Source organism: Arvicanthis niloticus, chromosome 6 (genome assembly GCF_011762505.2).
Source record: "Arvicanthis niloticus isolate mArvNil1 chromosome 6, mArvNil1.pat.X, whole genome shotgun sequence".
NCBI classification, from domain to species: Eukaryota; Metazoa; Chordata; class Mammalia; order Rodentia; family Muridae; genus Arvicanthis; species Arvicanthis niloticus.
This window is the reverse complement of record NC_047663.1, coordinates 26,543,857-26,566,614: the sequence shown is the minus strand read 5'-3', so window position 1 is coordinate 26,566,614 and position 22,758 is coordinate 26,543,857. Positions and strand designations below refer to the sequence as shown.

The 22,758-nt window shown below is 49.3% G+C and overlaps 2 protein-coding genes and 1 long non-coding RNA gene across 6 annotated transcripts; 1 reads left to right on the top strand and 2 right to left on the bottom strand.

Annotated features, from left to right (window-relative positions):
- Positions 1-188: 188 nt before the first annotated feature.
- On the bottom strand, positions 189-10,978 carry Abi3 (ABI family member 3). 3 transcript variants are annotated; one of them, XM_076935922.1, is made up of 9 exons: positions 10,798-10,978; positions 10,419-10,566; positions 5,374-5,541; positions 3,706-3,882; positions 2,307-2,392; positions 2,000-2,095; positions 1,633-1,799; positions 1,008-1,133; positions 189-672 (listed from the first exon to the last, which is right to left on the bottom strand). In XM_076935922.1, the coding sequence occupies exons 2-9, from the start codon at positions 10,533-10,535 to the stop codon at positions 509-511; spliced, it is 1,101 nt and encodes a 366-aa protein (XP_076792037.1). In that variant the 5' UTR covers positions 10,536-10,566; positions 10,798-10,978; the 3' UTR covers positions 189-508. The 3 variants fall into 3 exon arrangements, with proteins under 3 accessions (XP_076792037.1, XP_034363412.1, XP_076792038.1); XM_034507521.3 differs by having other exon boundaries at positions 10,419-10,978; XM_076935923.1 differs by having other exon boundaries at positions 1,633-1,796; positions 10,419-10,978.
- Positions 10,979-11,173: 195 nt separating this feature from the next.
- Gngt2 (G protein subunit gamma transducin 2) lies at positions 11,174-14,075 on the top strand. Of its 2 annotated transcripts, XM_076935924.1 has the most exons (4): positions 11,174-11,825; positions 12,174-12,256; positions 13,387-13,471; positions 13,824-14,075. In XM_076935924.1, exons 3-4 carry the CDS (start codon positions 13,388-13,390, stop codon positions 13,947-13,949), a joined length of 210 nt encoding a protein of 69 aa, XP_076792039.1. In that variant the 5' UTR covers positions 11,174-11,825; positions 12,174-12,256; position 13,387; the 3' UTR covers positions 13,950-14,075. The 2 variants fall into 2 exon arrangements, with proteins under 2 accessions (XP_076792039.1, XP_034360129.1); XM_034504238.2 differs by lacking the exon at positions 11,174-11,825 and having other exon boundaries at positions 11,974-12,256.
- LOC143442690 (uncharacterized) lies at positions 13,465-16,316 on the bottom strand. Its single transcript, XR_013111080.1, has 3 exons — positions 16,015-16,316; positions 14,496-14,630; positions 13,465-13,778 (listed from the first exon to the last, which is right to left on the bottom strand). It is a non-coding gene; the product is annotated as an uncharacterized LOC143442690 (long non-coding RNA).
- Positions 16,317-22,758: the final 6,442 nt, after the last annotated feature.

Here is a 22,758-nt window from a genome sequence, read left to right as displayed (position 1 = left end):
TCTTGTGCCACAGTGGGAGGGATAAAGAGGTGCTCTCTGCACTCAGGGAGTCTCATTGTGACGCTGGGGCCCTAGTGGGAACAATAAAGAGGTCTGAGATGGAGGGTTCTGGGGCAGTCTGCAGGGTTCAATGATGTTTCCTTTCCATCACTCCCTATCTGGCCCTCTAGCCCTTTGGGGCAACTACCAGGAGGTCAACAGAGTTTTATTCAAAGCTGGCGATCTTCTGTGCCTGACCTGGGGGTCCTCTGGGCAAGGTGCTTAAATTCCTTGCCTGCTAGATTTGTTTTTTGTTTTTCTTCTTGCTATCTGCAGCAATCCTCCTGAGTACCACCCCTCTCTAGCCCATCCCCCTTCCCACTGCTTTGTGAAGCAGGGACTGAACACAGTTCACAGCCCAAGAGGTAGACAGGTCCTTAGTCCAGCTTTGGCTGTGGAAGCTGGCTTCTTGGGGCTCAAGAGGCCCACCGAGGCAGTGCAGGGTCGGTGCAGGGACAGATCTGGGCTGTCAGCAGCTAGGCTCCACATAGTTCCCTGGAAAGAATCCAGTGCCCTCTGAGCTGACACCCTCACACCAGCCATCCGAGTAGCGTCGAGTGACACAGATGACGGTGCCTTCAGAGAAGGAGAGCTCATTGTCCTTCTGACGGGTGTATGGGTACAGTGTCACCACTGTGGGGCAGGAAGAGAACCTTGTGAGTTGTCCCATCAGACACACACACACACACACACACACACACACACACAGAGAGAGTGATACAGGAGCTATAATACCAGGCCATAGGGGGAGCTTCGAAACAGTCTATTCAATACCAGGCCAGATGCTCTTTCCTAGCAGGCTTCAGAACTCAGCTAATCAGAAAGGAAGGGGATGGAGAACAGAGTAGGCTCACACCTTGACAGGGAGAGCAAACGCCCCTGGGATGGAGAGGTGAAGGCCAAAGCAACAGAAGCCAGAAACCTGCCAGTGGATTTAGTGTCTTTCAGTCCCAAGAGTACAAAAGTACCTTTTTCCAAGTAGGCAGCAGGGACCCAGCTGGGCTCATCGGGTCCAAAACCTGGTGGGGGCGGAGGCAGCAGCCCCAGTTCATCCCCCTCCACAGCTGGAGGAGGAGGCAGGAGCAACTCTGCTTCTGGGAAGGAAGACAAAAAGGTAACATGGGCCACCCCTACATCCTTAAGATCTAACCAGTTCCTGTCATCACTCATAATGCCTCTAGCCCACTGCTGGTGCTTAGCACAGGGTAGACAGATCCGGCCTGACAACCCCTAGGCAGGTGGCTGAAGCTATAAAGGTCCTGTTAAGAGAGAACCAGGCAGTGGTGGCACCCGCCTTTAAACTTGGGAGGCAGAGGCAGGCGGATTTCTGAGTTCGAGGCCAGCCTGGTCTACAGAGTGAGTTCCAGGACAGCCAGGACTACACAGAGAAACCCTGTCTCGGGGGGGGGGAGAGAGAGAGGGGGAGAGAGAGAGAGAGAGAGAGAGAGAGAGAGAGAGAGAGAGAGAGAGAGGCTTCGAACACAAGGCTAGTGTAACATAGTCTCGGTTCACTGCTTCCCTGGGGGTTCCTGGGGAACACAGGGCTGGACGAGAGACTCAAGGTGAATATTGAGAAGGTGGGACACATCTTACCCGGAGGGCGCGGGGACACCTCCAGCGGAGGGGGAGGGGGCGGCAAGAAGACCTCAGCAGACAATGGTGGAGGAGGTGGGGTTACAGGTGCTACAGGTGGAGGAGGTGGGGTTGCAGGTGCTACCTGTCCCTTGGACTGGGAGATCCCACTGGCACCTTCCGCACTGCTAAAAGACCAGACCATATGCTGATAAGGGACTCCTTCTAACCCAGCGTCCCCGAGGGTCCCCACCCCTCCTAGCAAAATCTGCCCTACAATTATTTTCCCCAGCCAGTGGTTTTTAGTTTTCTCAACCACAAGTCTGCTTGGAAGCCTCCTCTCAAAATCTACCTGCTGTCTACCCACCCACTGGACTCAAACGCTCACCCTGCTGAGGCCAAGGAAGAGGCAGAGGAGGCAGCGGAGAGCTTGCCATCGGGCACTGCCGGGAGCTGCACCGGCTCAGGGATCCGGGGTGGTCTCCTAGGGGGTGGAGTGGGGTGGCATAAGGAAGGAGGGGTCTCTGTTGAGCAAGGCTTAGGGTTGAGGAAGGGCGACTCGCAGAGGGAGAAGCTGGGCGCCAGGCGCAGCAGCATCAAGGCGTCAGGTGCTGCGGGTGAGGGGTGGGGGGAAGCAGCTGAGAACCACTGCTGAGTGGCTGGGCAGGGCTGGTTCACATGGCCTGAGGCCTCACCCCAGCGTGGCGGAAGCAGGTGTAGCAGTCGCCTTTATGCTCTTGCGAGACAGGGTCCCGGTCCGTGACAGCTGCGTGCTCAAGTCCTGAAGGGAGGATAGGGGTGACATCTGGGACAAGGGGAGCCATTCTTACCCTCATCTCTGAGAGGAAATGGGGGAGGGGAGGGCGACAACTGGGAGGGCCAGCCAGACTCAGCAAGTTCCTACTTCCACTTCTCAGCCCTCCTCCCACCCCACCCCTTAAGCCTGCAGCAGGTCCCCCAAAGCCATCCCACAGAAAGAAACCCGCAGCACAGACGTGCGTCTGAGGGCCACTTCCTCTGCATAGCCACAGTGACTGAGTTGGCCTTTGCACCCCCACACTATCTCAAATTCCCAGGGACCTGGGTAGCTTGGTGGGCCTTAGTTCTGATTAGGCTTTGTACTCTGCCAGGAGCTGAGTAGTCGGTGGAGACAGAACACACATCACAGGAAACTCATCGTTTTTTCATAAACCTATGGAAGTGACCTCCCCAAATTCAAGGCAGGGGGATGGCAGAACCCAAGACACTTAGGAAAGTCTCAACGATAGGGTGCATCTCCCAAGGCATGAGACACCTAGGTAACTGGCCCCCCTCCCCCTCCCGCATGAGCACCTGGGGCTCATGGTCTCAGTCACCCTGCCCCACTAGAGACAAGACGTGAGAATAAAGGGTAAGTTGGAGGCTGGGCACATAGCTCAGGGATGGAACTTCTGAGTTTATAGAAGGCCTGGGTTCCATCCACAGCACCACCAAAAGAAAAACAAAGATAAGAAGGCTGGACAGGAAAGAGGGAGGTATAGGGACCTGGGAACTGAAGGAAAGAGTTATTTTCTCTTCTGGGGATCTGGCATAATATCAAGGGGTTAAGACCCAAGAAAGTGTCTAATCTAATCTGACATGAAGCAGTAGGGACAAAATGTGAAAAGGTCCCCTCCACTAACTCTGCTTTCTGTTGCTGCCTCCTGTGTCCCTACCACCAGCATTGTGGAGTGACTTCTTAGAGCCATGACCTCAAACCCCCAGACAGAGGAAGTTGCTGTTCTCATGTGGCTGAGGAGTGGTTCTCATGCATGCCCTGACACCCTTCCCCCTCTTCCCCTTCACATACACACACACACACACACACACACACACACACACACACACACACGACCCACTGGGGGTGGGGGCAGAGGCAGTTCATCATCTTCCAGAAGCAGTGTCTGAGTGCAGGGTAGAGGGTAGTCAAGGACCTTGGGAGCGTATGGAGTTTTTAGGCCGTGTGTCCTGGGGTGTGAGAGGAAGGGGTTGTGAGGTAGCTTAGAAAGAGGAGAGACAGGAGGGAGTGACACGGCAGGACAGGGTGGCAGCAGGGAAGAGCAGGGTTTCCCTTACCTTGATCCCATGGCCAATGTCATCTAAGCAGGCAAAGTTGAGGGGTTTTCTGCAGTAGGGAGCGAGGGGAGGCAGGCTCTCAGGAGGGATGACCTTCTGGCTAGGGGGCAGCCGCATGACAGTGGCCAAAGTGCCAATCTCCCTTCTGGCTACCTTCTCCATATGCATGTTCACCATCTGCACGACAAGGTGGGAGGTGGGAGGAGACCGTGAGAAACAGGCTGTTTAACACCATTCCTTCATTCCTTTTAAGAGAGAGAAAGCTAATGCAGAGGCAGAGGCAGAGAGGCAGAGAGGCAGAGAGGCAGAGAGGCAGAGAGGCAGAGAGGCAGAGAGGCAGAGAGGCAGAGGCAGGGGCAGAGGCAGGGGCAGAGAGAGAGGCAGAGAGAGAGGGAGAGAGAGAGGCAGAGGCAGAGAGAGACAGAGAGAGGCAGAGAGAGGCAGAGGCAGGGGCAGGTAGATCTCTGTGACTTTGAAGGTAACCTGGTCTATATGATGAGTTCTAGGCTAGCCAGGACTACATAGTGAGACCCTGTCTCAAAACAGAGGAGGAGGGCTGGAGAGATGGTTCAGTGGTGAAAAGCACTGACTGTTCTTCCAGGTCCTGAGTTCAATTCCCAGCAACCACGTGGTGAGCTCACAACCACCTATAATGGGATCTGATGCCCTGTGCTGGCGTTTCTGAAGATAGCTATGGTGTAGTCATATAAAATAAATCTTAACAAACAAGGGAGGAGGAAAGAACGGGAGGTAGGGAAACCCAGAGAGAGTGTCATGGCTGTTCAGCAATTGGAGAAAGAGTAACAGGAGAGGAGGGAGCCACTTTAGATTGACTTCCTGGTAGAAGAGAATGAGAGTTTTTATTAGTTGTGCAGGAACCAGAAGAGAAGGGAGAAAAACACCCCTGGAGTTTCTGGGAAGCAACGAAGGACAGGGCAGGCTTTGGTGCAGAAGGGCGCACTGTGGAGGTGGCAGAGAAGTGTAACTAAATCAGCTCTCTCCCCTTTAGGGGACTAGTCTGTGAATTAGCTTCCTCTTGGAATGTGCCTTGAGGGGTGGGACCTTGGGTCTTCAGGAAGAGGAAAACACACCCCATACACTGACCCCTTGGGGACATACGGTCAAACCAAAAGTGTAACTCTCATAGGCTTTGTGGGGTCAAGGATCCAGGAAGGAAGGCTGAAAGTATTTATGAACCAAGGGTAGGTATTTATGAGCCAAGGGTAGGGACTCTACTGGGTTGGCAGGAACTCTTGTGGGGCTGAAGATGGGCTTGCCTAGCCTGAGTGGAGGGCATTTATTAATCATTGAATGTATTCCAAGGAAGACAGGATGGCCTTTGGTCTGTCCTGCTCTCTGCAGGTACTATGGAGAGCAAACAAAGCTTTTAGACATCTAGCATAACATTCAGAGAGAGAGAGAGAGAGAGAGAGAGAGAGAGAGAGAGAGAGAGAGGTCTACTTTCAGAGAACTTGGTGTCTTAATGGGGTAGCAAGAATCCCACTAAAACATAGCCATGATAGAAGTCTCCACAGTTCAGAACGTGCCAACCTTTTGCAGTTGAGTTGACAAGGTGGACAAGGAGAAAATGAAGGGAATTTTGTCATAGAGGCTATTTCCCCCACTGAAGAGTGGGGATGGGAAGGGGATGCCTTCCCACATCCTTACCTGGCCCAGGGTGCTCATCTTGGCTTCCACCTGCCGCAGGGCAGCACCCTGCAGATCCAGCATTCGAAGAGTATGCCCGGCCAGGTTACCCACTTGGTAGGCCACACTGGCCAGGGCCTGGGTGGTGAAAGCCATCGTCTCTTCCAGTGCCTTCCGCTTGTCTGTGGCCTGAAATACACACAGCCTTGGCCCGAGGCCAGCACATTCCACTGCTTCCTTGGCATGGAGGATGGAGCCCAAAGAGAATCTAAAGAAGGCCCGAGCTGAACTTGGAGAAAGCTGTGGTCCTAAGATGCCTGAGGTAGCTTCCAGAAGGATGGTGTTGTAGTGAGAGGGACTTGGGAGGACAATGCAAAGAATACTGGGAAAGCACGTTGCAGCCTGAGGGAACTGGCTGTGGGGGTCGGGGCAGGAATCCTATCCTTCAGTGAGGTGAGGACAGAGTTGAGAGGACCCTATTGCCTTCCTCAGCAAGTGTTTGCAGGCTGGCTGGTGAGGGGAAGGGGAAGGGAATGCTGGCTAGAGGAGACATTCAGCCACTTAAAAACCAACCAGCCAAAACCAGGCTCTTACCTGCAAACCAAAGTCCCCAAACCGAAGTGACAGTCCCCTACTGACCTCACACTTCCTTAGCCCCAACCCTCAGGAAGGTGTGTGGGAACTGAAAGAGGGGCACCGAGTCCCAGAACCAAATGACTTCATCCTCTCCTTCCCTCTGACAGCTTTCTAACATGCTTCACTTCTTTTCTTTCTTTCTTTCTTTCTTTCTTTCTTTCTTTCTTTCTTTCTTTCTTTCTTGAAACAGGGTTTTATGTAGTGTAAGCTCAAATTCTCTATGTAACCTAGGCTGGCCTTGAACTCCTGATCCTCCTGCCTCCATCTCGCCTCCTAAGTGCTAGGATTACAGGTGTGTGCCAGCACAGTTGGCTTTATTATTGTTGTTGTTGTTATTGTTATTATTATTACTATGTTTTTCAAGATAGGGTAGCCTGGCTGTCCTGGAACTCACTCTGTAGACCAGACTGGCCTTGAACTCAGAGATCCACCTGCCTCTGCCTCCTGAATACTGGGATCAAAGGCGTGCAATACCGTCACCCGATCATTCACAGTTGGCTTTAAAGTACTGTCCTCTGCCTTCCACACACATCCCTTGCTTTTCTCCAGCCACACTAGATCCTGGTGTGCTAATCCCTAGCAAGAGAGATTGTTCCTGCCTTGGGGCCGTGATGCTTACACTGCTTGGAGCTCCTTTCACTAGATAGTTCCAGCTTCTCCCCTTCTCTCAGCGCCCTGAGCTTTTACCCAGCCCACCTTTATGACATATATCATATTTGCCCTGTTCTTTTTTTTTTCTTTTCACCCCTCCCCCATCCAAATATAAATAGCATGAAAACAGTGAGCTGGTCCCTTCTGTTCTGCATCCTATGCTGACATAGTCCCCAACACAGAGAAGATGTTAAATAAATGTGCATTTGTTGGCTGATTGACAGGTCAAAGGGGAACCAACCCTAGCTGGGCAGCTTCCTACTGCATGCCGGACACTGGCCAGTGCCATACTGCCAGTCAGTGGGAAAGGGATGGCCAGAGAGTGGCTAAAGACAAAAAGGATTTGTGTGTGTGTGTGTGTGTGTGTGTGTGTGTGTGTGTGTGTCCCAAACCAGACCTTCATGGCTGGGTAAACCTTTTTGGGTCTCTTGCTTCACCAGCAGCTTCCTCCTTCCCCATCAATCATGAGCTTGCTGCACTGAAGCCTGTCCTTTTGGGTGGTGGAGGGAGGCAGAGGTGAATCCAAGGCAAATTAGAAGGGGCAGTGTGCTGACAGGCAACACTGGGTGCCTGTGGCCTCCTGGCTTGGAACTTTGTGTACTCCACAGAACCCATCACTGGTGCTATCAGAGTTGTCTTCCATGAGATTCCTCTGCAGTCTGCTCATGCAATCTGAACTAGAACCTTCTGGAAACCGCCCCCCCCCCCCCTCCATGGTCTTTCCCTTTCCTACTTTTCTTTTCTGACAGCAGGAAAGTGATGTTCATTTGAGTGCCGATTTACATGTCATCTGCATATGCAATAAATTTTACATCTCATCAGCATATGCCACCCAAAGCATTGGCTAGGCAAAGAAGCTAGAGAGGACTGCAGGCTTTGCTCTAGGTCTTTGTTTCATGGGTAAGAAGACAGGTCCCCTCTGCCTGCTACCCAGCCCGGCACATGGACTTTGCAATCCAAACAAGAAAAATATCTGTTGGGCCCAGCTCTGTGTTCTTCTAGTCCAGATGTTTCTAACTCTAGCTTTAATCTTGGCCTAAAGTCAGGTCTGGAGGAACAAGGGTCTGGGATCCTTCACTTAGTCTGTCATGCAAATGACCCTGTTTTTTACACTCAGTCAACCCTGACTGAGAACCCTATAGCTGACCCATCTGCCTCCTGCATGGGCTTCTGACACTTAGTTGGGGAAAGATGGGATGGACAGAGGCCTTATTAAAGACATCGTCCACAATTTTTCCTCTGTAGACAGGCAGAGAGGGTTATTAATTGTATGGTCTAGGGGCCAGTGCTCTACACAAAGGAATCCAGGGATTCCAACCTGGGCCGTGGGGCTTCTGATACCCTGAGTGTGTTTGCAAAGGCTGTCACCTGGATAGAATGGGACTTCATCGCTTTTATCCTTAAAAGCATGTGCCTTTTATCCCTGTGAAATGAAAACAGGAACAGCAGCAGCTACATTTATTCTGCCCTTAAAGGATGATGGGCCCTGGGCAAATGGTTCAACTCATTGTTCCAATTAATACTTATAACCAGTTTGGAGAAGGTATAGAGTTTAAAAGGAACCTCATCTCACCCCCCAAATGGTGGCACAGGCCTGTAATTTCAGTCTTCTGGGGGGATAAGGGAGCTGAAGCAGGCAGGTCATAAATTCAAGGGCAGCCTGAGCTACAGAGTGGCAATATTGGAAGGAAAGAAGGAAGGAAGAAAGAGAGAGGGAGAGAAAGAGAGAGAGCGCCCGCTCAATGGGAAACACACCACATGTTCCTAAGTCGATAGGTGGCAGACCCTGTGACTCAGCTTTGCGGCATCAGATCCTGCGTGCGTGCGTGCACACCAATTGCACACATGGGATTACACCCACTAGCAACCACTTTGAGGTGTGGGAAGACACCACTGGAATGGAAAGGGCTGTCTCCATGCCTGCATACCTAAGTGCTAGGTGGGCAGGACTGGTATATAAGCCACAAGCCAGATTATCTATCTACAGGCTGGTCACACAACACCCTGAAATGACACTCGAGGTAGCAGTGTGGCCTAAAGGGTTAAGAGCTGAGCTCAGGAGTCAGATTCCTGGCTGCTCTTTTATTTGGGATTTTGCTTTGCTGTTTTGGGTTGATTAGAGGTAGTGTCTTGCTATGTCATCCTGACTGACTTGGACTCACTGTGTAGACTAGAAGACAGGTAGAACTTTCTAAGATCACCCTGCCATAGCCTCCCAAGTTCACAGGTATGGGCCACTACAACCAGCTAGTGATCGGAGTTCGAATCCTGTCTCAGTGACTACCTTGGAGTCCTCTGGAAATACAATCTAACCCTTTCCAAACCTCAGCTTTTTCAGTGAAGTGTGCATAGTGCTTACCTGGCAGGACTGGGGAAGGGACAAGGAGAGGCTGTGGGAGGGTGCACAGAGAACTTGGCTATCATTGCCTCTTGGCTCTGCCATTTCCCATAGGCCTTCGGCTCTCTTGTCTCCCTAGCCTTCTTACTACAGGAGGAGGCCCCTGGTGTGGTCTCACAGTCCGGCTAGGCTCTGAGGCTATGGCCTGAGAACAAGAGGTTGCAGACTTGGCCTGTCACTCTTAGTGGAGCAGAGGAAAGGACAAGGAGTGTAGATAAACTCAAGCCACACCGGGCAGTGGTGGTGCACGCCTTTAATCCCAGCACTTAGGAGGCAGAGGCAGGCGGATTTTTTAGTTCAAGGCCAGCCTGGTCTACAGAGTAAACTCAGCCAGGGCCACACAGAGAAACCCTGTCTAGAAAAACAAACAAACAAACACCCAAAAACAACCCCCCCCCAAAAAAAAAAAAAAAAAAAACTGAAGCTATACACTGTATCAGACAGATAGTAGGCTGGGTGACTCCGGACAAGTCACCTTTCCTGCCACACACTCACACACACACACACTCACACACATCAGCGCACTAGTGCACACAAGCTGCTGTTTTCACATTCCTAAAACAGGAATTATAGTCTTCGTCTCACATGGTGGCTGTGAGGATTGACAACGGAGCAGGAGGGCAATCACAAAGTCCTCTCTGGCCCTCTTCTTTCCCCAGGAATCAATGTTATGTGACTGAGACTACTCCAAACTGAAACAAAATGACTTGACACAAACAATGGCCAGGTAAGGTTGTGGGAGCCTGTAATCCCAGCACTGAGGGAAGGCTTAGACAAGAGGACTGTAAATTTGAGGCTAAGCTGGGCTACAGGAAACTCAAGGGCAGCCTGGGCTATAGTGACCTCAAGGCCAGCCTGAGCTACAGTAAACTCAAGGCCAGCCTAGGCCATACAGCCTAGGCCTGTCTCAAAAACCACACATAATGTAAAGGTCTGAGGCTGCTCTACAGTGCCTCTCTGTCATTTCTCAGAAGCCAGACTGAGTCCCCTGCCTCTGCAGCATACCCCATTCTCTCCACAGGATCTGCTCCGACTCTCCTCTGTTCTCTCTCAAATACTAAGGAACAAACCCCTTTCCCGTGTGTGGGAAGTTTTCTGATTCCCCAGAGCTAGCTTGAAGACAGTAGCAGCACCCATGAGAGGATGAGCTGAGGCAAGGTGGGAGAACCGATTACAGATACAGTGATGTACACATATCCTCTACCTCTTGAGGCTACGGCCTGAGAACAAGGGCTGTGGCCTTTGGGAAGCTTGGGATGATGCTGAAGCCTGAAGATGGCTCAGCCAAGGCGGGAACAGATACCTGTCAGATGAGCCTGGCAGAGGCGCTGGGCTGCAGGTCCCCGAGAGGTGTATCCTGACCTGAGCCCTCTCCACTTACCTGCAAGTAGTTATCCTCGCAGTAGTTGGCCACCCGTAGCAGGGCGCTGTGGTTGCCCCGCAGAGCCTCCCGACCCGTGGGGATATCAAACTCCTGCAGCTGCTGCAGCTCCGCCATGGCTCGGCCTCGGTGGGGTTCCCTGGGGAGACTGCTGGGTTTTAAGCCTCACCCTGCCCCTGATTGGCCGCTCTGCCTTCCCTCCCTCTGCTTTTGGTTTCCTCTGCGTGAGAGACCCAAACCTGCCTGCAAAGGGGTAGGCATGCTCATTCCGGGACAAGAGGAAGTCAGACCCTGAGCCCTGGGCCTGGGCCTCTCTGTCCCCTGCTCAGGAGAAGGGGGAAGCCAGGGGCCTGGTGGGGGCTCAGTCTCCCAATCTCACCAGGCAAAGGAAGCCAAGGTCGGGGCATCTGTGATTGCTCCCTGGTCCTGGAGAGGAAGCTAGTTGATGGGGGGATGGGGTAGTAGAGACAGGAGGAAGGGGCTGGCCTGCTACGGGGGTGGATTTTCCACTCATGGAAGAGGGGAGGAAAGGGCAGAGGGTGGAGGCTTCCTTGGGAAGCTTGGGATGAGTCACCATGGGATCGGGGAGTGGAAGGTGTTTAGGATATGGAGATAAGTCATACTGGGGGGGGGGGGGGCGGCTGGCAGTACAGCTACAGTGATAAACAGCTCACTGTAGCAGCAAGAAGAATCAGGGTTAGACACCAGGAAGACACAGCTAGAGTTCCTGAAGAATTGTGGGCAAGCCTGTGAAGGGTCAGGTAGGAAGTCCCGGGACCAGTATTTTGTGCCTAATGAAGGTAGGAGAAGATGAAATTGACCAAATAGCCAGAATGAGGACTGAGCCACAGGAAGGCCTCGTCTGTGGGATAACACCAGTCCGGATGGATGTGTGGGCTTGGGAGAGCACCGGTGGCCTGAGTGCTGAGCCGGGCGCATGTGTTAGCCGGGAACTGGATGGGCCCATAGGCCTAAACTTGAGTTCAAGGAGATGTGAGTGGGATTTGATCCTGAGTCTGGGATGGCTTTGCAGAAACCCTCCCCCTCCCAGTTTGTCATTCTCCTGGCAGAAGAGGAACCTCAACTAACCACACTGGCTCCTTAACGTTTCCTCAAGAATGTCCCTTGCTATTGGACAAATGTCAGCCAGGGTCGGAGCTCTGCTCTGCTAAATGTCATAGTGGTGTCAGGTGGTCCTGGGAGAGGCAACAGGAAGGAGCAGGCTGTAGGGGAGTGTTGGGGACTGAAGAGAAGGGAGTTCCACACTCCAGGGAGGCCAGGGAGGCCAGGAAGCAAAGGACACGGGATCAGGGTGGACACGGCCACTGGATACTAACTGTTGAGCATTGGAACTGAGGGTATGTCTTTATGGAGCGAATGAAGAGCGAGCCTGAAGACCGTTGATCGGTGAGATTATGGAACCCCCGAAAATAGCATGGGGAGGGGGCTTCAGGATGGGGAAAGCTAGGAGCTAATCCCATGGGGCGGAGCAGGCTTTGTGATGGAGAAAGACAGGCAGGGCAGGCGTACAGTAGGGATAGAGGGAAGCTGTGGAGCAGGGAAAGGGGGTGTGGTCACTAAAGAGAGGCTGATGTGTGCTCAGGGACCCGTGGTGGAGGTGGCCTGTTTTAGAACCTTAGTGTCTGCTGTGGAGGAGTGAAGGGCTGGGAGGCTCAGCCAGGATCAGGACTTAGAACCCATGATCAGCTTAGGCAGCAGAGATTTGGCTTTGCCAACCATCTGCTTTATCTGAAGATTTTCAGCTGATGAGGCGCTAGGAAGTTCAAACACCATTGTGTCTGGGTCCTGGACTGGTGATTTGGAGAGAGCTCTAACAGGTAAGGAGGCTTTGGGGCACTGGGCTGGGATCTAGTCTTAGCTTTACTAAGTTTGAGCACCAGGCCTGGCTCCCTCCTGGTTACCTGGAGTCTCGATGGTAATAATGTTATTGTCAGAAAGAAGAAGAAGAAGAGAATGTGCCCTGGTCATTATGTGCCAGGCAGTATGCTTCCTGTGCATTGTTGTCTTTTTTATTTCAGATGTATGAATGTTGGGCTTGCATGGATGTACTGTACCACACACACTCCTGGGTCTCACAGAGGTCAGGAGAGGGCATTGCATTCCCTGGAACTGGAGTTATATAGATGGTTGTGAGGCACTAGGAGGATGCTGGGAACCGAAACCTCATCCTCTGCAAGAGCAATAAGTGTTCTAAAAGTGGGATTAAGGATGTAAATCAATCAACAGAATGTTTGCCTAGCATCCCCAGTGTCCTGGGTTCCATCTCCAGTAGCACACAAATCAGGTATTGTGGTACATGCCTCGTAATTCCAGAACTTAGGAGGAGGTGGAAGGATCAGGAGTTCAAAGTCATCCTCAGCTTCATACAAGAGTCTGAGGCCAACCTGGGCTACGTGAGACGCTGTCTCTAAGAACAAACAATGCTACCACTGTTACACTCATTTGCTGATGGGGAAACTAAGACCCAAAGAATCCGTGTGACTTGTCTAAGCCTGCACAGGAGGAAGCAGCAGAGTTGGGGGTCACTGCTGGACTCTGTGGGCCTCCAAAACTCCTAGTCTTAACACTGGGCATACTGTCCCCTGTCGGGACCTAGAGACAAGGCATCCCCGAGTCGTCACTTAGAGCAGTCGCTTCTCCATTCCAAAGTTTCCAGCTTAACCTTCATTTCCTCCTCTTTTTCTGTTTCCTCCATAGAGGGGGTCTTATTCAAGGGCAAAGATTGTGCCACCCCTAGCTCACAGGTCACTTCTAGTCCTTCTAAGCCTTTGCTCTCGATAGAGCAAGGCGTGGAGGGTACATTGGGTGGAGGGATACGTTGTAGAAATGTTGACCAACGAGGAACCTTGATTGTTCCTGTCTAAGAACAGGAAGAGTGTAGAATCGGAAGGGGGAAGTGCTCATGGGTGTGGGATCCTGTCAGGACCCGGGTCTCCCTCGAGGGCAGGATGGCCCAGGATCTCAGTGAGAAGGAGCTGCTGAAGATGGAGGTGGAGCAACTGAAGAAGGAAGTGAAGAACCCACGTGATCCGGTGAGCATGCAGTCACTCTTCTTGGCTTCCGTATCTCTTTCTGTTCAAAACTTGAGGAGACACCAGGCACAGGATGTATCACTGGGTTGGGGTGGGATGTAGAAGATATTTGATGTCCACCTCATGTCCCTGGGCACAGGAGAGACACTGAGAGCGGCGTCTCCAGGCTGGGCTGGCATGATCTCATTAGGGGTTTAAGGGTTGGTCCAAGGGACTCAGCTTCCTGCCTGCCTCTTTCTCCCACCTCCTTCCTCTTTGACCTCATCCCTACCCGGCCCATCTTCCTCCGATTGCCAAGTCATGGATTCTGAAAAACGAACAAGAGTTGTGACCATGTTTTGTCATCTTACAGATTTCCAAGACAGGAAAGGAAATCAAAGATTATGTAGAGACCCAAGCAGGGGCCGACCCTCTTCTCAAAGGCATCCCAGAAGACAAGAATCCCTTCAAGGAGAAAGGCACTTGTGTGATAAGCTGATGGCCCACCCTCACCACCGTCACCCTTTCTCTGTCCCTCCTTAGCCACATCCAAGTGTATCTGGGATACCTAGGGATCAATGTTTACTTCCTCTTAGACACAAATAAAGATGCTGAGAAAAAACAACCACAGAGTGGGTTCTCAGTCCTGTTCTCCAGCATCTTCCTCCACCTGCCTGCCTTTGCCTATTCGACAGTGATGGGATACAGGGATACAGGAAGGAAGTGTTAAGCAGTGAGGGACCTCCACTGGGGGGAATGTGGCAGGGAAGAATGTAGAATTGAAGGCATGGAGAGAGTTGGACAGCTGAGCAGGTGGCACATGTCCTCTAGAAGTGCCTGCAATGCCCCAAGGCCCCAGAGAGCAGTCCTAGTGAGCATTCTAGTCTCCTAGAATGGCCCCACACCCATCTTTTCTTCTTATCTATGTAGTTTGAGCTAGATGATGGGATGAGGGCCATCCTGCCTCATGCTCTATTCTGATAGCCCCTTCCTAGTTATTTAGACCACAATGTAGGGATAGGAGCTTAGTTAGTAATGTGCTTACCTGGCATGTGGGAGACCCAGGGTTCCATTCCCAGCACCACATAAGCTGGGTATGGTGGCCTTTGTCTAACGCATCAGCAATAGAGAGTTAGAGACAGGACGCTCAGGAGAACACAGGAAGCTTGAGTGGAAGACCCTGTTTCATTAAAATGAAACAAATTAAAAAAGAAAACAAAAACCTGCCCTAGCTGGGATGGCTTGAAGACAAGAGGTGAGGGAAAGAGAGAGAGAGAGAGAGAGAGAGAGAGAGAGAGAGAGAGAGAGATCCATAGGGTCAGAATTGCATTGTTTACAGTTTATATAATGTATTGAGTGTCTGTTATGCATAAGGCAGGATAGCCAGAAGCATGAGAAAGACTAGCTGGTTCTTATTTTCATGGAATTTGGTGGAGAAAAACCAAAAAGAATTCTCAGTGAAGTCAATAGAGGTCACATACAGAATGGGAGCTTCGAGAGCGGTGGAGAAGCACACAATGAACGAAGTCAAGGCAGCCACCAGCAAAAGAGCACAGTGTAAAGAGGGAGAAGCAGAGAGGGAAAGCCAGGTAAAGTCTTGAAGGATCTTTCTGTGGCACCAATGATAAATTTTCTTCGTGAGGGGCTGGAGAGAGAGCTCAGTAGTTAAGAGCAAATGCTGCTTTTGCAGAGGACGCAGTTTGGTTCCCAGCACCCACACTGGGAAGCTCACAACCACTTGTAACTACAGTTTTAGGGGATCTGACATATCTGGCCTCCAAGAGTGTGCATGCATGCATGTTCACAGACACGCACATGCACACACAAACACACACAATTAAAAATAAAGAAGTAAAATATAAATAAAAATTTTTAAATAATTGTTTTTATGATTTGGGCATAGTAGAACATGTCTATAATGCCAAGACTAGGGAGATGGAGGGAAGAGGATGACAAATTCAGATCCAGCATGGGCTACATAGTGTGTTCCAGGCTAGCCTGGTCTACACAGGGAACCCTATCTAAAACGAGAGGAACTTTCTTCTTTACCTTAAGGGTAAACAGAAGCGGAGGAAGGTATTTAAGCAGCCAAAGAAGCAGGCTCAGTTAATAGGTCAGTCAGGTGCTGCTTAGGGCTGAGAATATAATCACAGGCACAGATTTGAGGCTTTGTCAGCTGACAGCTACTGTCTGAAAGAATCATAGACAAACATCCATGGTACAGAGTGCTCCCTGAAATAAATATCAGAGAGGTCTGTGGGATGTTACAGGAACATCTAGGAGGGCTACCTAATCCAGCTGAAAGGGCACACTGAGTCCTGGAAGAAAGGATAGAGGAATAATTCCTTGGAGGACTGAGCACAAAAGGCTTATGTTATGAATAGATGAGAGATGATCCTCCCAGGGAAAAGGACATTGCAAACAGAGACACAGGATGAAGAGGAAGAACCATGGTCTGGTGTCTGGCATGATGGCATGTGTCTTAGTCAGGGTTTTCCTTCTGTCAGCAGACACCATGACCAAAGCAATGTTATAAGGACAACATTTAATTGGGGCTGGCTTACGGGATCAGAGGTTCAGTCCATTATCAATTTTCATCAACATGGAACGTGGCAGCATCCAGCCAGGCATGGTGCAGGCAAAGCTAAGAGTTCTCTACATCTTCATCTGAAGGCTGCTAGGAGAAGACTTGCTTCCAAGCAGCTAGGGTGAGGCTCTTAAAGCCCATGCCCACAATGACACATCTATTCCAACAGGGCCACACCTCCTAACATTGCCACTCCCTGGGTCAAGCCTATACAAACCATCACAGCAAGCAATTCCAGCATTGAGGAAATTGACATAGTTTATTTTGAGGCCAGCTTGGGATACCTAGTGGGACTCTGTCTCAAAAAAAAAAATGTGTGTATACACACACACACACACACACACACACACACACACACACACACACACATATATATATATATATATATATATATATATATATATATATATATATATATAAATTCTTAGTCACTGTTCTCTTGCTATGAAAAGACACTATGGCCAAGGAAACTCATAAAAGAAAGCATTTAGTTGGGAACTTGATTACATTTTAGAGGTTAGTCCATTTTCAGCATGGTGGGAGCATGGCTGTATACATGGTGCTTGAGCAGTAGCTGAGAACTTCACACCATGATCTGCAGGCAGCAGGCAGAGAGAGTCAGGGCCTGGTGTGGGCTTTTAAAACCTTAAAGTCCACCCCTAGTGACACACTTCCTCTAACAGGACCACACCTCATAATCCTTCTAATCCTTTCAAATAGTTCTACTCTCTGGTGACTAAACATTCAAATGTATGAGCCCATGCAACTAGTCTCATTCAAACTTTTTTTTTAATTGTCATTTTCCTTTCTTTTGAGACAGGAAGTCACTATGTAGCTCCAGATAGTCTGGAACTTGCTATTTAGACTCCTGAGAGCTGGGTCTAAAGCTGTGCTTCCCCATGCCCAGCTCAAATTGTATTTTAATGCTTTGCTTCTTGAGATTTACTTGTTTTATGTAAATGAGTATTTTGCTTGCATGTATGTATGTATGTATGTATGTGTGCATGCATGTGCCACGTGAATGCCTATTTCCCTCGGAGGTCAGAAGAGGACATCAGATTCCCTGGAGCTGGAGTTACAGACAGTTGTGAGCCACCCTGTTGGTCCTGGGAACCGATCTGAGTCCACTGGAAGAGCAGCCAATGCTTTTATCTCCTGCACTATCTCTCCAAACCCAAGATCTATATTTTAAATGGAACAGCAGTCAGGTTGGAACTGAATGTCAAGAAGTCCTGGGTCCGTGGCAGATTGGATGATCAGAAGGGTCTTGCTTTTGGGCTACACAGCTTTATCTGCTGAGAATGACTTACTGATGTTAGTTACTGATGTTTCTGTTTTGTGTGTGTGTGTGTGTTTGTTTCCTTGCTTGCTTATTTATAATAGAATCTCATACCATACCCCAGGCTGACCTTAAACTCAGACCAACACTTCTGCCTCTACCTCCTCAGTGCTGAATGACAGGTGTGAACCACCACACCTAGTAGTAATTTGCTCTTGACAAGATTGCAAGTGGAAAGAGAAGGTTGGAAAGGAAACTAAGAAGTGGTTGTTCTTGGAAGAAGAGGCGAGACAAACAGTAAAGGCCATAAGTAGTAGTGGGGATGGCTTGAAGAGTTTCCTTGGGAAGTAAAGTTTACCGAGCTTGATATCTGATTGGTGGGGAGGAGAGCATGTATTCACGAATAACAGCTGTATTAGTCAGCATGAGCTAAAGGAACTGAACTAATAGACTGTGTGCAAAGGGAATTTGCTAGCTGGTTTATAGCATAAGGGCTGGGCATTCCAACACTGTCCATCGTAGGTTAGAGAAGCTGGTAACATTGTAGCTACTCGGTCCACAAAGCTGGGTGCTTCACTGTGAGAAGACTGAAAGCTCTCTGGAGAGCAGCCAGGTTTCATTTAGTCCACCTTGGAAGGCTGAAGAAGCCTTTGATACCTGCAGAAGGTAACAATGTCAGAAAGAAGAAGCTAAGGCAGGTATCACTGCATTTTTCTTATTCATCTTTCTAACTCAGCCACCATTTAGAAGGTGTTAATCTCGTATCATCTCCCCTCAGTTAATCCTTTATGGAAACTGCCAGAAACACCTAAAGTTGTGCCTCCAAGGTGACTCAAAATACCTCCAAGCTAAAAGTGAAGACCAAACAACAGCAATTAAAGGTCAGTACTGCTGAGTAGGATAGCACACACCTTTAATCCTAGCACTAGGAAATCAGAGATAGGCAGATCTCTGTGAGTTCGAGGCCAGGCTGATCTATAAAGTAAATTCCAGAACAGTCAGTACTAATTATATAGATTGCGCTGGTCTTGAACATAGACATCTAATCTGCTTCTTCAGTGTTGGGATTAAAGGTATGTACCACCATGCCCAGCAATGATTAAAGAATGGGGAAAGGCTGGAGAGATGGTTTTTCTGGCTACGAGCATTTATTGCTCCTGCAGAGGACCCAAGTTCAGCTCCAGCACCGGCATGGTGGCTCACAGCTACTTGTAATTCAAGTTCCAGGAGACCTGACATCCTTGGTAGCTAGGATTTCTATCCCAAGTATCTCAACCAAGTAGCTCCTCCCCTTCTTCTTGGCCAGGGTCCCAGTTAGAGGAGCCTTTTCTTTTGCACACCTTCACTCAGACTGTTGTACGCCACACGTTCTCTGAAGGCTGTGCTTTCCTAGCCACTCCAAAGCACAGTAAGAGTCACAAGATCTTCTGAGCTTCGAGCTCAGTCATTGGCCCAATACTGTTTTCTATTTGGGATATGTCTGTTTGCTTTGTTTTGCTGAGATATTCTCACTAGGTAGATATCTTAGTCAGAGTTTCTATTCCTACACAAAACATCATGACCAAGAAGCAAGTTGGGGAGGAAAGGGTTTATTCATTTTACACTTCCATTGCTGTTCATCACCAAAGGAAGTCAAGACAGGAATTCACACAAGGCAGGAACCTGGAGGCAGGAGCTGATGCAGAGGCCATGGAGGGATGTTACTTACTGGCTTGCTTCCCCTGGCTTGCTCAGCTTGCTTTCTTATAGAACCCAGGACTACTAGCCCAGGGATGGCACCACACACAATGGGTCCTCCCACCCTTGATCACTAATTGAGAGAATGTCTTACAGCTGGATCTCATGGAGGCATTTCCTCAAGGGAAGCTCCTTTCTCTGTGATAACTCCAGCTTGTGCCAAGTTGACACACAAAACCAGCTCAGGCTATGCTTACACATCAGATCCTCCTGCCCCAGCTTCTTGAATATGGAATTGACTAAAGCATACACAGTATACAAGTGCACATACAACTTCTGTCTCTGTAGTACCATAAACAATGCCAGCTATCCAAGCACAGAACACATCTTCCACTTAATGGAATTGTGGTGCTGTGTCCTTCCTCTTGTGCCCAAGCCTCAGGTGAGCAGGTTAAAAGGATAGGAGTGGGGGATGGTGAGATGGCTTATCAGTAAAGTGCTGTCCTTGCAAGTTCAAAGCCAAGTTTTCAAAAAGGCAGGTGGTCTGTGGCAGCATGGTGGTGTATGCCTTTGATTCCACTCAGGAGGCAGAAGCAGGTAGATCTCTGTAATTTTGAAGGCCAGCGTGGCCTACATATTGAGCTACATGACAACCAGAGTGTTACACTAAGAACTTGTCTCAAAGAAAGATAGAAAGAAAAAGAGAGAGGGAGAGAGAGAGAGAGAAAGAGACAGACAGACAGACAGACAGACAGAAAGGAAGGCAGGAAGCTGGCCACAGTAATGAACATTTGTAATTCCAGTTCTGGGGAGGCAGAAACACATGGAATGTTGGGGCTCACTGGGCAACCTAGTTGACTTGCTGATTCCTGAGTTCTAAGCCAGAGACAGAGAAACTCTGTTTCAAAAACAAAACAAAATAAAACACGTGACCAGCATCTGAAGAAAGATGTATTACCTCTGCTTACACATGCACGTACAGGCACAGGCACACACACCTCTCATACACACACTCATAGGTGCACTTGCACACACTCAAACATGCACACAGGCACACACACACAAAGAGAAGGGGCATGATTATTCTGAGAGTGGGTCCCTGGTGGCATCCAGGCCACCCTTTCTGTCTTTGATTTCATAGATCTCTGAGGGTTTGAACCCTGAGAGGTTGGCACCATTGGTTCCTTAGAGCACACCAGCCAGTTCTTCCAATGACACCCAGCCTGGGCACAGTGGTGTCACCCAGCAAGCCTGGGACATTACACTGGGCCTTTCCCAAGTCCTCCCACCATGCTGCTGAAGCCACGGCTTGAAGATTCTGATCACATACCAAGAGGCCATCAGATCCTACCACCATTAGTTTCTTAGCTTTTTAAATTTTTCCTTTGGTAGTTTTATTTGTTTGTTTGTCTTATTTTATTTAGTTTTCTTGTTGTTTTTAAGACACCCTGACGGCAGTTTCCCCTACCCTCCACCCCACCCAGTTCCACCCGGCTCAGTGGTTTTATTTTGAACTATTTTTAGATTTACAGACAAAGTGCAGAATTACAAAGTAACAAAATTCCCCTCTGTCCTTTCCCAAGCTGCCCAATGGTAACCTCTTGTATGACTATGACATTTATTAAAATAACGAGATTAAGAAATGGACATGGTGGTGCAAGCCTGTAACCCCAGCCCGTGGAAAAAAGAGGGTGAGGCACGAGGCCTGCAAGTTCTACATTGCGAGTTTCAGGTCAGCCAGGGCTACACCGTGAGACACTGCCTCACAAGAACAAGCAAGAGAGGGCTGGAGAAATACTTCACTGAGTAAAGATGTCTGCTGTCATGCTTGACAACCTGAGTTGGATCTCCACAAGGTGGAAGAAGGGAATCAACCCTTGAGAGTTTTGCTCTGACACAGAGCAGTATCACAGAGAGGCCCTGAGATATTGACCTGTACACGAGTGAATGGATACCCACAAAAAAATGAACAAACAAACCCAAGAAACTAGCATCAGTACAGTGCTATTTATAAAACTCGAGACTTTGGATTTCTCCAGGTTTTTCACTAATGTAATCTTTCTGCTCCAAGATTCATCTATTGCCTTCTTCTCTCCCTCCCTTCTTCCCTCCCTTTCTTTCTTTCTTCCTTCCTTCCTTCCTTTCTTTCTTTCTTTCTTTCCTCCTGTCTTTCTTTCTTTCTTTCTTTTTTTCTTTCTTTCCTCCTGTCTTTCTTTCTTTCTTTTTTTTTAGCTGGGAAGAGTTTTTTTGGTTAAAGACAACATGATCAAAGACATCATGGTTGTCTAGAAGACGTTCCATGGTCCACAGATATTGGCAGATACAACACTAACTCCTAAATCACTGTCTATTTCAGTGGGGACAATCTGTAGTTCTCTCTTTGATCTGCCACTAGAGAACTGCCTACTGTTTTCAGCATCTGGATTCACCCCCAAAGGGTCTAGTCTCAATATTTTCCTAGATCTCTTTGTCTTCAGTTCCTTAGTTATGCTCCATGACTTTGACCACCTGACCAGAACCTTTAAAAACTTCCCAGGAAGCAGAAATGACTTTCAGGGACAACTGAGAGCAGCAGTTTCCAGAGAAAGGGGAAGCAGTATAATTCAGCCATCCTCCCAGATGTGGTTAGAAGAAGGAACGGAGTGGAGGTAAGGAATAGAGAAAAAAAACAGACAGAGAAAAGTATTCAGAATGCTTCCTTCAACTTTATCATGGTCCTTGACGGATGAGTGAACAGTGATGCAACAGGTACAGACATCCTCCATCCCCAGCTCCCCACCTCCATCCCCAACCCTCTGTACATCCCAACCCATTCCACCCCCCAACTTGCTCAACCCCCTCAAACCACCCCACCATCCCAACCCCACCCCACCCTCTAAGTCTCCTCCACACACTTGCCCAGAGATTCCCCTCCACTCTTCCCTTTTAACTTCTGGACCCTACTCCAAATCATTGACAAATGGTAGCTGATCTTCCAAGACTGCTTGAGAAGGCTGTGCACCTTTGCAAGAAGAAGGCCACAAGGGAGAGCTTGAAGGAACCCCAGCAATTCAGGACAGCCAAAGGAGGAAGGGCAATGAAGAGGACTGAGAGCCATTGGGTCAGAGAAGCAGAGACCAGGGGATTGCCATTCAGAGGCTCCACAGCTGGGGAGGAGGCGTGCCCTTCTGCTTCTCCAAGCCCTGTTCCAGTAATATTGGGCTAAGTCATCTTCAAGTTTCAAATGCTTGTTTTCTTTTTGAGAGGGGTTCTGATGAGACAGGGTGAGTTTCTAACATACTAGGCAGCAGAGAATGGCCTAGATTTGATCAAGTTGTTCCTCCTCTCTCAATTCCTCAAGTGTTGAGATTATAGGCTTGTACCTGCTGTGGGGCGAGCTAATTCCTAGCTACACTAATTCTCCATGACCGTAAAGCCCTCAAGCACCCATCGGTAAAGGCTTTATTGTCTCCCTTTGCCACAGCCTTAGTTAAAGACCCTTAGTTAAAGGCCCCACAGCTTCCTGGGGAGTTCCCCTCCTGCCCAGGGCTTTCTTTGTCTCCAGTTCATTCTCTCTATAGGAGTTTGTCCTCACTTAAAGCCCTTCTTGGTTTGTTTTGGCTTTTTGTTGTTGCTGTTTGGTTTTGGTTTTGTTTCTCTGTGTAGTCCTGACTATCATGGACCTTGCTCTGTAGACCAGGCTGGCCTGGAACTCAAGAGATCCACCTGCATCTGCCTTCCAAGTGCTGGGATTAAAGGTGTAGACTACTATGCCCATCTTGTTTT

Excerpts from the sequence above, each read along its gene's own strand:
- Abi3 (XM_034507521.3), bottom strand. The coding sequence starts at position 10,535 with ATGGCGGAGCTGCAGCAGCTGCAGGAGTTTGATATCCCCACGGGTCGG. Across the intron at positions 2,393-3,705 it reads ACATTGGCCATGGGATCAAG|GACTTGAGCACGCAGCTGTC; the intron begins GTAAGGGAAACC and ends TCCTCCCTTCAG. Across the intron at positions 1,800-1,999 it reads TCTTCCTTGGCCTCAGCAGG|CAGTGCGGAAGGTGCCAGTG; the intron begins GTGAGCGTTTGA and ends CTGGTCTTTTAG.
- Gngt2 (XM_076935924.1), top strand. The coding sequence starts at position 13,388 with ATGGCCCAGGATCTCAGTGAGAAGGAGCTGCTGAAGATGGAGGTGGAG. Across the intron at positions 13,472-13,823 it reads TGAAGAACCCACGTGATCCG|ATTTCCAAGACAGGAAAGGA; the intron begins GTGAGCATGCAG and ends GTCATCTTACAG.